At 33.0% G+C, this 14063-nt stretch overlaps 1 protein-coding gene, 1 long non-coding RNA gene and 1 pseudogene across 2 annotated transcripts; all 3 read right to left on the bottom strand.

Moving 5' to 3' along the window:
* Window positions 1-132: 132 nt before the first annotated feature.
* Window positions 133-2765, bottom strand: LOC132944593 (uncharacterized). Its single transcript, XR_009664469.1, has 3 exons — window positions 2432-2765; window positions 335-496; window positions 133-262 (listed from the first exon to the last, which is right to left on the bottom strand). It is a non-coding gene; the product is annotated as an uncharacterized LOC132944593 (long non-coding RNA).
* A 153-nt stretch (window positions 2766-2918) lies between these two features.
* Window positions 2919-6886, bottom strand: LOC132945652 (uncharacterized). The gene is made up of 5 exons (XM_061015421.1): window positions 6740-6886; window positions 6485-6631; window positions 4687-6376; window positions 3128-3307; window positions 2919-3049 (listed from the first exon to the last, which is right to left on the bottom strand). The coding sequence occupies exons 1-5, from the start codon at window positions 6884-6886 to the stop codon at window positions 2919-2921; spliced, it is 2295 nt and encodes a 764-aa protein (XP_060871404.1).
* Window positions 6887-12939: 6053 nt separating this feature from the next.
* Window positions 12940-13616, bottom strand: LOC132945651 (uncharacterized; annotated as a pseudogene).
* Between the last annotated feature and the right edge of the window lie 447 nt (window positions 13617-14063).

Here is a 14063-nt window from a genome sequence, read left to right as displayed (position 1 = left end):
TATTCCGGTATCTATTATACAGTCTGTAACCCAGTACATCGGAACTGTAAATAAATTATCGCACGCGATACTCAAGTCTAGCGGAATTTGAGAATCGTTTACAAAAAAGCTTCCTAATATACATCTAATTTACTTAATTCTCTTCTATGGTTAGTTTTCTTTACAGCAGTGTGTGGTGTTACTGTATTAAAAAATACAAGAAACAAATTTCACCAAATCTTCAAAAGTTAGAGATAGGAATTCATCATTTTCAACCACTTCTCTGAAAATAATAACAATTATATTTATAATTAATTACTGATTGATATGAAGAATCAAGTTATGGTTATCATACAAAAAGTTTTGTTTAATAAATGCTTCAGAATTCGATAACAATTCCACACAGTTATATGACTTCACAAACGCTCTGATTCTAAGACAATTTGAAAAATTAAGTTGATTTTGTACCAAATCTTCAGAAGTTAGGAATAGAAATTCTTCATTTTCAACCACTTTTCTGAAAGTAATAATCATTATATTTCTAATTAATTACTGATTGATATAAAGCAGGGATGGGCAACTCAATGCTACCAGAGGGCTAATTTTGAATGTGCGAAAATCTAGCAGACCAGAGAACAGAAAGCAAAAAAAAAAACCTTATCTTAACTATACCCCTATAAATAATATAATATTATTTACATTTAATAGTTCAATACCCAGACAGCAATTTTTTGTTTAAAAATATTATTATAACATTATAATAATTTTATCATTACAGAATACTGTCTGGGTACTAGATAAGAATTTATATCTACGTTTTACGATAAACATTATATCGATTTTATTAATTTTATAAACATAATAAAATAAAATACAGAAAAATCTTAATATTTTATATTTTATAAGCTAAATTAAATATAGCACGGGCCAGTGAAAAAAGGTACGCGGGCCGCTAATTGCCCATCCCTGATATAGAGAATCAAGTTATGATTATCATAGAAAAAGGTTCCTTCAATATATTTTTCAGAACTCGATAACAATTCCACACAGTTATAATGTGACTCTGATTCCAAGACCATTTGAAGAATTAAGTTGATTTTGTAAAAACTTAACACTGGCACTTATTACAAATCTATATTAAATACAAAAAAACTTCAGTTTATTTAAATTTCAAATGAAAAATAAACAATATAATAATTATTATTATAACAATTAACAATGCATGTTACATTATAGAGTATAAAATAAAGTAATGAAACATAATATTAAATAAAATATAATAATAATACAATCAACTTTTAAATTATTAGACAATAACAACTTCAGTCTATTTAAATTTCAAAATTTTACATTTAATGTAAAACAAAACAATATAATATTAAAACAATGCATTTATTTTAGAGTATTAAATAAAATATAGTAATAATAAGATTAAAAATTAAAAAGCCTTTCAAAATCTGGAACTATAATTCATTTTTTTTTGTTTTTGATATCTGAATGTTTCAAGCTATCATAAAATGGATAATGATCTTTTTCAATAACTTATTTTAGAGATTGCAAGTCATAATATTTACTACTGGATATTGGTAATGGTGCATTGTATAATTGACTTAGTTCTTGTTCAGGTATGTTGTGAACCGGATGAGAGACACTGTTTATAAGCTTCAAAGTCAAACAAATAACTCTTATTCGAATTGATTATAATATAAGTTTATTAAATATAAAACACAAATCAATTATGAATAGTTTCAAATTATTGAACTTGTACTATTTAAGACATAAATAATCAGCATGGATACCGACAACTAGTAGCCTGCCAACTATAGAGTGATGAGCCTTTCGTTAGGGTCCCTCTTATATAGGTGCATTGATACAAGGAAAAGGAGTACCTACACGTACATCCTTGCTACGTGTAGCCTTGCTTTTATATAACAAATTATATCATACTTTCCTTGTACCTATTACCTTGTCCTTTATATAATAATTAATGCTGCCCATCACGTACCGGACACATGCCGAGCTGCGTGTGGTCTTATAGGTACATTGTAGCATTTGCAACAGGTATGTGTACATTTTTTATGGATGCCCTAATTCTCTTACTAGTATTATTTTGTTCATGTAGAATAGCCCAGTCATTGTTCAAAGAAGTTTTATAAAATGAATCCCCTTCTTTTGTATACAAAAATTTACATATATTTGTCACTACTTTATCACCAGCTTTCTTTCCTGGTCTTAGAGATTTAAGGGAACATACAGCATCAAAATTCTTAAAAAACGAATAATTAATAACTTTTATGTTATATGGTTGTTTTTTTCTTGCCATTAACTTGTATTCGATTAATAAATCTAATTTAACGTTACGTATTTAAAAAAATAATCCACGGCGGATAAAATAAAATCAGCGGGTCTTTTAAAAAATGAATTGATTCTGATAAATTAAATAAAAACTAACCCGTATCCTCAAATTCGTCCATTGCTTTCATACACAATATATCGTCTGTGAATCCTGCGCGATCGGCCAGACCGGCCTGTACCAGCACTTGATGAACCCGAGTCGATCAAACAGGTGGTCTGGTGTTCGTTAAAATATACTGTCTTTATGAACCAATTACTATTTGGTAGTACCGCATTTACCACACTCGGTTGCTCCACATCACCGACCGTATAATATACGGTCAGGGATGAATGTTTTTCGTAACAGATTTTACGTTTCAATGCATTCAGCGCGACTGCAACAAAAACGGAAAGTACATTTAAGAAATAATTGTCAAGTATATCTAGTTATAAGCACTATATTAAATATCCACTTCGTTTATTATAACAGATGGGTAGGCCGGCGCACTGTGAATCCTGCGCTATCGGCTAGACCGGCCTGTACCAGCACTTGATGAACCCGAGTCGATCAAACAGGTGGTCTGGTGTTCGTTAAAATATACTGTCTATATGAAACTATTACTATTTGGTACCGCATGTAGCACACTCGGTTGCTCCACATCACCGACCGTATGATATACGGTCAGAGATGAATGTTTTTCGTAACAGATTTTACGTTTCAATGCATTCAGCGCGACTGCAACAAAAACGGAAAGTACATTAAAGAAATAATTGTCAAGGATATCTAGTAATAAGCACTCTTACGCTTTCATACACAATATATCGTCGTCGTTGGATATCGCATTCGATCCACCGGCCGGGACATCGGGGACAAATATTTGAGGCGCGATTTGTATAACATCACCTTGAGCAGTGGCACGAGGCGCTCGTGTTGGCTGAACTATGATTGGTGCATCGGACATTGGTCTCAAATGGGTTCGAATGTTGACAATACCTTGGGAAAAATAATAACAATAAATTAATATTGAATAAAAAAAATTATAACATACCATGAATATTTTTCAGATGTCTATTGACATGCGATTTATACTTGAATGTCGATGTACATACGGTACACGGAAAACGTATACTGGTATGAGTTATTTCATGTTTAACCAAACTGCCTTTTTGTCCAAAAACCGACGGACACTGCACGCATTTATACATATTGGTAGGTAATTACGAGAGAAAAAAAAAATGTCTAAAAATTAAAACACAGAGTGATAATAATTGATTATATTTTAAATAATGTCAAACAAATAATAAATGCTGAAAAAAACACGAACGGAGCAAACACATAGAACGTGTACAAGTAACTGTAACACACTGAACGCCGTTGGGTTTTAAACAGAGTAATAATAATTGATTATAATTTAAATAATGTCAAGCAAATAATAAATGCTGAAAAAAAACACGAAGGGAGCAAACGCATAGAATGTATAGAACTTGACAACAGCGGCAGCTGTAGCTTGTGTAGGACAAGGTCGTATCGATAACAAAGGGATACAGTGGCGGCGCGAGGTAAAATTAATATGTGGGCGAAGTAGACTTAAAGAGGCCCTTTTTTAAAATTTTTTTAATAAACATTTAAGTAACAATAGTTATTTAATAAATATTAAGATTTACAATTTTTTAAAACAATAAACTCTAATTATTAACCTTTTATTTGCAAAGTAGTCAATATAATTTTATTTAAACATAATTATAAAATTAAATACATATTTTTTTAAATTAATAATACTGTTAGAAGTTTCATTTTTTTTATTTACAAGAAATGGACTTTTCGGCTTTTTGCTTCACTAAATGTTTTAAGTATATCTTCGTAATTTAAATTATTTGCAATTTTCGTTTCAATGGACAAAACTGCTAATGCTGAGAGTCTTTCTTGTGTCATCGTATTTCGTAGGTAATTTTTAATTATTTTAAGCTTCGAAAAACTTCTCTCTGCTGAAGCTGTACTGACAGGAATAGTGAGCATAATTCTGACTGTTATATAAACATTTGGATATATTTCTTGTAAATTATTTTCTATTATGTATTTGATGAGTTGTTTTGCATCCTTAATAAAGTCTGGTAGACTTGAAATTATGAGTTGTAATTCTTCGTATAATTCAAATGATTGAATGTCGCTCTTTTCACCTTCTTGAAGAACTGTACCTAAATCACAACAATGCTTATAAAGATCTTCTTTGGAAATGGATCTTAAAATATTCATATCATAAATAAAACCAAAATATTCAAAGTATTCATTCAATGATTTAAATCTCCATTTAATGTCATGTAGAATTCCATCAATCATGCTGTTAAAAAAGTCAACTCTAAACTTTTTTTCACCATTCTCTATAGGTTCATCAGTGTGTTCATAACTAAACATTTTTTTCTTCTTTGCTATTCTCTTGTTTTTAAAATTTAATTCTATTTCATAACTACTTTTTTCTATGAACTGGCGAGATTCTATAATACTTTTATTGAATCCTATATCACGATATTCTTGAATCCAATTGCAAAAATTATTTAAAGAATCAACAGCCATTTTTAAATTAACTTGAACTGATTGCCAGATTTTACTTATATTATTTACACGAAGTAAAATTTCATACCACACATGTATTGCAACAATAAATTCAAATGTTAACATTTCTTTTAAAATGGCTTCACAATCACATAGAGTTTCTGCGTCTACTATTTGCATTTTAAGTATATTTATACAATCAATGATATCGTCAAATTGAAATAATATTGCTTTGACTGCAGCAATTCTACTTTCCCACCTTGTTTCAGATAAAGACTTTAATGTTAGTTTTAATTTATCTTTAATAAGATCCCATCGTTTACTAGATTTTGAAAAGAGCAAATAAATTTTTTGAATAAAGCCAAAAAATGTTGTAGCTGTAATGGAAGACTTAGCAGCATCTACTAAAATCAAATTCCAGCTGTGACAACCACAAGGCGCAAAGAATGCTTTTGGATTAATATTTAATATTCGTGTTTTAACACCCTTGTTTATTCCTACCATATTCGCGCCATTATCAAAACCTTGTCCACGACAGTCTTGAATATCTAAACCATTACTTTTTAGCTCGTGTAGAATAATGTTTGTTAAATGTTCCCCTGTTGTGGAATCAACAGCAATAAATCCAATAAAATGTTCTTCTATATCACCGGTTGACGTATTACAAAATCTTAAAATAATGGACATCTGTTCAACGCGACTTATGTCTCTAGTGCAGTCGAGCATGAAAGCATAATATTTCACTAGTTTTACTTTACTAATAATCTCTTCAATTACTTTTTTAGACATAAGTTTAATTAATTCATTTTGGATATCATGACTCAAATAATGTTGTGCCAGTTGTTTTTCATTAATTAGTTGAAAATGGTTCTGTAATGAATGATCATATTTGGACAATAATTTTAATAAATCAATAAAGTTTCCAGAGTTATTGCTATCATCTAACTTCATTGATTCTCGATGACCTCTAAATGATAGATTATGTGAGGCTAAGAAATTTATTACATTAATTAATTTTTCAAACAAATTGTACCAATGCTTTTGTGATTCACGAATCCGTTTTTCATTTTCTTGATCTATTGTTTTCCCGAGTTTAATTCGTTTGTCAAATTCTACCCATTTAATCATGCACACCATGTGCTCTTTGCTCTTTTCGTGTCTTTGCAAAATTGTACTTAGATGTTTCCAGTCACAACATCCTTCACGAATCATTTGTGTTTGTAAATTAGAAAAAACTGTACACGGAAAACAATATATTTTATCTTGAGATTGAGAATAAACTAGCCATCTGCGATGTTGAGTTTCGCCATTACTTAATTTTCTTGTATAGTGGAAGTTAGAAAAATGTCTCTTATTATTGTCTAAAGGATAATTTTCATCGCAAGTATCTAGCATCTGTTGAGGACCATTTTGAACTAAATCGTGACGCTGTGAACCTGATAACGGAAACACCCATTTCCCTGGGTCTAAACTCATTAGTGGTTCACTTAAAACAATTTCTTGTTTGTGCATCTCTAAATCGCAAATATTATTTATATTAGAGTTAACATAAAAAGTAATTTCTTTATTTTCAAAAGTATTTATTGGCGGAGAAGTTTCAAGATCAGACTTAGTTTCAACTTCTTTTGTCAATTCTTCATTGTATTTTGAAATTTTATTGGATAAATTTCCTTCATTTAAATCCATTTTGGCATTAGGTTCGTCTAAGTCTGTAGCTGGGTCTAAACTCATTAGTGGTTCACTTAAAACAATTTCTTGTTTGTGCATCTCTAAATCGCAAATATTATTTATATTAGAGTTAACATAAAAAGTAATTTCTTTATTTTCAAAAGTATTTATTGGCGGAGAAGTTTCAAGATCAGACTTAGTTTCAACTTCTTTTGTCAATTCTTCATTGTATTTTGAAATTTTATTGGATAAATTTCCTTCATTTAAATCCATTTTGGCATTAGGTTCGTCTAAGTCTGTAGCTGGGTCTAAACTCATTAGTGGTTCACTTAAAACAATTTCTTGTTTGTGCATCTCTAAATCGCAAATATTATTTATATTAGAGTTAACATAAAAAGTAATTTCTTTATTTTCAAAAGTATTTATTGGCGGAGAAGTTTCAAGATCAGACTTAGTTTCAACTTCTTTTGTCAATTCTTCATTGTATTTTGAAATTCCTTCATTTAAATCCATTTTGGCATTAGGTTCGTCTAAGTCTGTAGTTGTTGATGTACTGGTTTTGTTTAGAAATTTCATCATACTAGTACTCATAGCTTGGTTCACTTGCATCATTTCAGCTTTTCTCTTTCTTTTGGAAGCACCAGATTCCCATTTCCGACCAGTATCTCTGTCTCTACTAGATCCAGACATGATACCTACATATGGATAGTTAATTATATTTTAATAATAAATTATTATGTAATATTTATAAAATTATTATTTTATTATTTATTAAATTATATTTATAATACAAATAATATTCTATTACAAATTACAATTATTTATTAGTTCTTAAAGTTTTAACTAACATTTCCAATACAACATACTAAAATATATTATTTCCATACTTCCCTATTATAAAAAATTATTATTATAGGTATATCTATTCTGTCACAATAAATCGTTTTCCATACTGATTATGTTATTTTCATATTATAATAAAATAATTTTATAACTAATATCATAAAACAAAAAAAAAACAATGGAAAATGTAAACACAATTAATAAAGTTTTATACTTACAACTTAGGTACGTGTGGTATGATTTTTGCTTCGTTAAATATTATTAAATTGAATATAATTTTCGGTAATCGATCGATACAGAAACGAGGATAAAACACAACCAATTGAACTAACAACAACTGTCAAAATGAAATTACGTTATCGAGTTTAGATAAAATCGGTTCGCCGAATCGGTCAGTCTGGCCCCGATAACGCGGTTTATATGTTAATTATAGAATAGTCGCGGTCGTTTGCCGATCGGCAACCGACAAAACGCATAGTGTGATCTGGTACTTTTAGTAATGACTAAATATGACGAAATATAACATTTATGCTTATGATTTTTTTTTTAATAAAATAATTTCATGGATACAAAAATTTTTGTATAGATACTTCTCCCATATTTTTCTATGGTTAATTATAAGTCCCTATGAAACGCGAGGCCCTTTGAGGTGCGAGGCCGTGGGCAATGGCCCACTTCGCCCACGCCTAGCGCCGCCACTGAAGGGATAATAGCCATCTATTCAATAGATATATACGATTATTTTAACGTACCACACTCGGTTGCTCCACATCATCGACCGTATAATATACGGTCAGGGATGAATGTGTTTCGTAACAGATTTTACGTTTCAATGCATTCAGCGCGACTGCAACAAAAATGGAAAGTACATTAAAGAAATAATCGTCAAGTATATCTAGTAATAAGCACTCTATTCAATATCCACTTCGTTTATTATAACAGTTGGGTAGGCCGGTGCACTGTGAATCCCGCGCGATCGGATAGACCAGCCCGCACCAGCACATTGATGAACCTGAGTCGATCAGACAGGTGGTCTGGTGTTCGTTAAAATATACTGTCTATATGAAACTATTACTATTTGGTACCGCATGTAGCACACTCGGTTGCTCCACATCACCGACCGTATGATATACGGTCAGGGATGAATGTTTTTCGTAACAGATTTTACGTTTCAATGCATTCAGCGCGACTGCAACAAAAACGGAAAGTACATTAAAGAAATAATTGTCAAGGATATCTAGTAATAAGCACTCTTACGCTTTCATACACAATATATCGTCGTCGTCGGATATCGCATTCGATCCACCGGCCGGGACATCGGGGACAAATATTTGAGGCGCGATTTGTATAACATCACCTTGAGCAGTGGCACGAGGCGCTCGTGTTGGCTGAACTATGATTGGTGCATCGGACATTGGTCTCAAATGGGTTCGAATGTTGACAATACCTTGGGAAAAATAATAACAATAAATTAATATTGAATAAAAAAAATTATAACATACCATGAATATTTTTCAGATGTCTATTGACATGCGATTTATACTTGAATGTCGATGTACATACGGTACACGGAAAACGTATACTGGTATGAGTTATTTCATGTTTAACCAAACTGCCTTTTTGTCCAAAAACCGACGGACACTGCACGCATTTATACATATTGGTAGGTAATTACGAGAGAAAAAAAAAATGTCTAAAAATTAAAACACAGAGTGATAATAATTGATTATATTTTAAATAATGTCAAACAAATAATAAATGCTGAAAAAACACGAACGGAGCAAACACATAGAACGTGTACAAGTAACTGTAACACACTGAACGCCGTTGGGTTTTAAACAGAGTAATAATAATTGATTATAATTTAAATAATGTCAAGCAAATAATAAATGCTGAAAAAAAACACGAAGGGAGCAAACGCATAGAATGTATAGAACTTGACAACAGCGGCAGCTGTAGCTTGTGTAGGACAAGGTCGTATCGATAACAAAGGGATAATAGCCATCTATTCAATAGATATATACGATTATTTTAACGTACCACACTCGGTTGCTCCACATCATCGACCGTATAATATACGGTCAGGGATGAATGTGTTTCGTAACAGATTTTACGTTTCAATGCATTCAGCGCGACTGCAACAAAAATGGAAAGTACATTAAAGAAATAATCGTCAAGTATATCTAGTAATAAGCACTCTATTCAATATCCACTTCGTTTATTATAACAGTTGGGTAAGCCGGTGCACTGTGAATCCCGCGCGATCGGATAGACCAGCCCGCACCAGCACATTGATGAACCCGAGTCGATCAGACAGGTGGTCTGGTGTTCGTTAAAATATACTGTCTATATGAAACTATTACTATTTGGTACCGCATGTAGCACACTCGGTTGCTCCACATCACCGACCGTATAATATACGGTCAGGGATGAATGTTTTTCGTAACAGATTTTACGTTTCAATGCATTCAGCGCGACTGCAACAAAAATGGAAAGTACATTAAAGAAATAATCGTCAAGTATATCTAGTAATAAGCACTCTATTCAATATCCACTTCGTTTATTATAACAGTTGGGTAGGCCGGTGCCTGTGAATCCCGCGCGATCGGCTAGACCAGCCCGCACCAGCACATTGATGAACCCGAGTCGATCAGACAGGTGGTCTGGTGTTCGTTAAAATATACTGTCTATATGAAACTATTACTATTTGGTACCGCATGTAGCACACTCGGTTGCTCCACATCACCGACCGTATAATATACGGTCAGGGATGAATGTTTTTCGTAACAGATTTTACGTTTCAATGCATTCAGCGCGACTGCAACAAAAATGGAAAGTACATTAAAGAAATAATCGTCAAGTATATCTAGTAATAAGCACTCTATTCAATATCCACTTGGTTTATTATATCAGTTGGGTAGGCATTTACCAACTCGGCGTACATGGTTTCAACAATCGTCGTAACTGCCCCCGCGTGGGAGAGGTGGACTTGCATCCCGAGCACGGCTTCCGTGGTTTGGTGCAGTCTCTCTATGTGCCCGCTTACGTTACAATTGTAATACCGAACCGTGGATGTGGATGAATTATGGGGTCCCGTCACGACATCCGATGAACCTCTGGTGACGCCGTACCTTTTTCGGGGCTACGGCGATAATTATTCGTTTGTAGGCCACCGTGTTTCACGTTCTTCATTTACAAGTACTGTTCAAATAAGTGAGTGCTTGACAATCGGTGTATATCGTGAATTTTACCTTTAAAAGGAACTCTTAGCTTATTCACAGCTTACTCCACACACAGCAGCTTTAACTTGGTAGAGTGGTATCGCGTTTCAGCATCATTCGTCTTCCTACTTGCAGAATGTACCAAATTCAGGGGGCCGCCTTCCAGCAGCTTCCTTCCGGATTATTGTTTGGACCGCGTCACTGGTCAGACTTATACGTAACGAGTTGAATGCTGACTGCTGCTCTTCAGACCACGCGAATTCACGGTCACCGCGCATCAGACGAGTCAACGGCTCCTGCAGCGGGGTCTCGTTTCCCGAAAACGAGGTCATCCGTGTGATTAGGTCAGGAATTACCCGGTACTCCAGACGCACCGTCGGCGTCGCAACCGCAACGGGTGCGTTGACAACAACGGGCTCGGACACCTCGTCACTCATCAATTTCGGCAGGCATTCATTTTCCAACTGCAATGCCGACGACCGTTCACTCTGCTGCTTGAGCTGTTCCACCATTGTCATAAACTCAAGGTACGTCGACGCCTTTATAGAAATCGAAGACGCAGCCGCAGCTTTTTCGTCTTCGATCGCCATATCTTTTTTCAACCTAGTCATCACTACACGACACGAGCTGCAGCTGTTGACATAGATATTAAAGAATGGATAGGCCATTTATGCTCATCACACGGGAACGAACATGAAAATATTTTGAGGTTATAAAGGTCTGAACACAAACATAGATATGAGATATCATAATCTATGAACACCTTTTATACAGTAATGCCAGTTATGGTTATATTTAGTTATAACTTTTAACAAAAAATACACACTATGAATAATTATTAGATTCAGAAGTACAATTAATTGGTGCGCAAGACTCATCATCTGAACATTGAATGACGCTAAAATGAAAGTTTTTGTTTAACTACATTTTATACTTTAATGTTCGTTAATAAATAAAATATGGTATTCTTACAATGGTATAACATTGGGCTTCAATATTTTTCTAGCATTTCTAAAAATATCATTAGTAAAGTGAATTCCGCAAACATAATTCCAGTCGCCAATTTGTTGTTGCAACCCTAATGCTGATTCCCACTTTTGCCTCTTTTCCAAATGCTTAGGAAATCTAACTGTTGTGGTCCAGTTGTGGAGCACGGTTGACAAAGGTCGAATCAAATTAATTAATACACAGTCAATTAAACTATTACTATGAAATTTATTGACAGTAGGTTAGTTTTTAACACTTTTTAAACACTCGAAGTAATGTTACGATTTAAGACAAATATCTCCAGCATGAATACTGTCAACTAGTCGTCACGCAGAAATAGTCTTGGATCGTCTTTATATATTAGACAACAATCAGCTTAAATGATCTTTATTCGAATTGATTATAATATAAGTTAATTAAATATAAAACACAAATCAATTAAGAATAGTTTAAAATTATTGAACTTGTACAATTTAAGACATAGATAATCAGCATGGATACCGTTAACTATTAGCCTGCCAACTATAGAGTGATAAGTCTTTCGTTAGGGTCCCTCTTATATAGGTGCATTGATATAAGGAAAAGGGGTACCTACACGTACATCCTGGCGACGTGTAGCCTTGCTTTTATATAACAAATGATTTCATACTTTCCTTATACCTATTACATTGTCCTTTATATAATAATTAATGCTGCCCATCACGTACCGGACATATGCCGAACTGCGTGTGGTCTTATACATTGTATTCAAGTTCTATTACATGATCAAGACTAGTATTAAATCGATTTTATTCTATTCTATTTTCGTAATGATTTTATCTTGCTAATTGAACCCGTGACGCCAGAGTGTGCTGCAAATTTAAGCATCATTTCGCGACACTGGCTAAACTAACAAGATTTTGTCCTTGTAATTTCTTACTGTGAATTATTATGGCCATTTGGTCCCTTGGTGATCCGCTAAAAAAAATCTGCTATACACACGATTTTTCGAACCAATCACCAAACGATCAAATTCCAACATTGTCCTTAAGTGGTCAAACCACCGTTCGGTGCATAATAGTGCACCATTTGTCAGTCTCCAATAAAAATAGACAAAATATGCCCCTATTATTCACCGCCTGATTCCTAATGTTATTTCTTTTTCTTTTTTTTTCTTCTGAAATTAATTTATTTAAAATTACTATTTTTAGTGTTATATTAGTTAATTATTAGTATCTAGCGTTACTTTTTTTTTCTTTTTCTTTTATATATATTTACTTTAGTGTGTTAATTAAGCTATTTGTTATTTGCTATAGTAAAAGTTATAAATTCGCAAAAATTATATTTCACAACGTGGTGCTAGGTACGTGGTATTGTCTATATAGGTTGGAATTGTTTTACCAAATTTTGGTACCCATATTCCTTAACCATTCTGTTGAATATGCATTTGGTAAATCTCACATCCGTCTTTGGGTCGTGAGCGTATGTTATTTTATGTTTTTGTGTACATACGCCGCTATGCGCTTCCGTTAAATTCAACAGTCTACCATTTTTCTGGATTCTACCTATGTTAAATTCGAAAATTCTCTCAGTTATTTTTCCCCTTAATTTTTCTAATATCATGTAGAAGTCCCCATCGAAATTCAAATCATAGCATCTAATATTTAGTATTTCTATATGTCCTAACCCTAATCTACTTAGGATATTCCTATCGTATGATCCCCCAAACAATACCACTACATTTATCTTATTTCCACGCAAAATATAATTTTTATGAACTCTGGTGTTAAGTTATTTAATTGTGAATTCAGACTTTTGTTAAGTTGCGCTAAGCAGGTCGTCTCCACTTCCTTTTTGTTGTGAAAAATCCGCCTTATCGATTTCTCTGCCAACTGTATTTCACGAACAGTCATAACTCTTATCTGTTCATGGAGTGGCAAGAGAAACGGTTTCCCCTCGAGTTTACGAATTTTACACTTGTTTAAGCTGTTCGAGATTGCTCCTGATATTAGCACAATGTCTGTTCTCTTCATATTGGTGAATTCGAAATCCATGACAACGAACTTGACTTCCCTTCTAATTTAAAGTCGATAATATATCTAATATCATTATTAACTTACAATTAATGTGTTTCATTCTAATTAACCTAAAACAATATATATACACATTAGTTTCAAACTTGTTTTATCTTGTTTAAATAATTTCTAATATATATATTATTTCCGTATCATCTCCTCGGCCCGGACAAAATACGCGTACTTATCGCGTTTGAAATTGAACTAATTAATTTTTAATCCGTTGTCAGTGAGTCCCGGTGGTTGTTTGTTCGTTCAGAATATGGTGGCAACTCCCACCGTTCCTATACCGCCAACTATCAAAATTAATTAGTGCCATCCCATTTTTTTTTCTTTTTATGACTGATTATCATTATTATTCCTAACTATGTACCTATCTTCTACTTCATTAAAAATACTTTCTATAGCTACATTACTTCTAACATT

This window comes from Metopolophium dirhodum, chromosome 5 (assembly GCF_019925205.1).
Source record: "Metopolophium dirhodum isolate CAU chromosome 5, ASM1992520v1, whole genome shotgun sequence".
Lineage (NCBI taxonomy): Eukaryota > Metazoa > Arthropoda > Insecta > Hemiptera > Aphididae > Metopolophium > Metopolophium dirhodum.
This window is presented reverse-complemented; position numbering and strand designations above follow the sequence as displayed.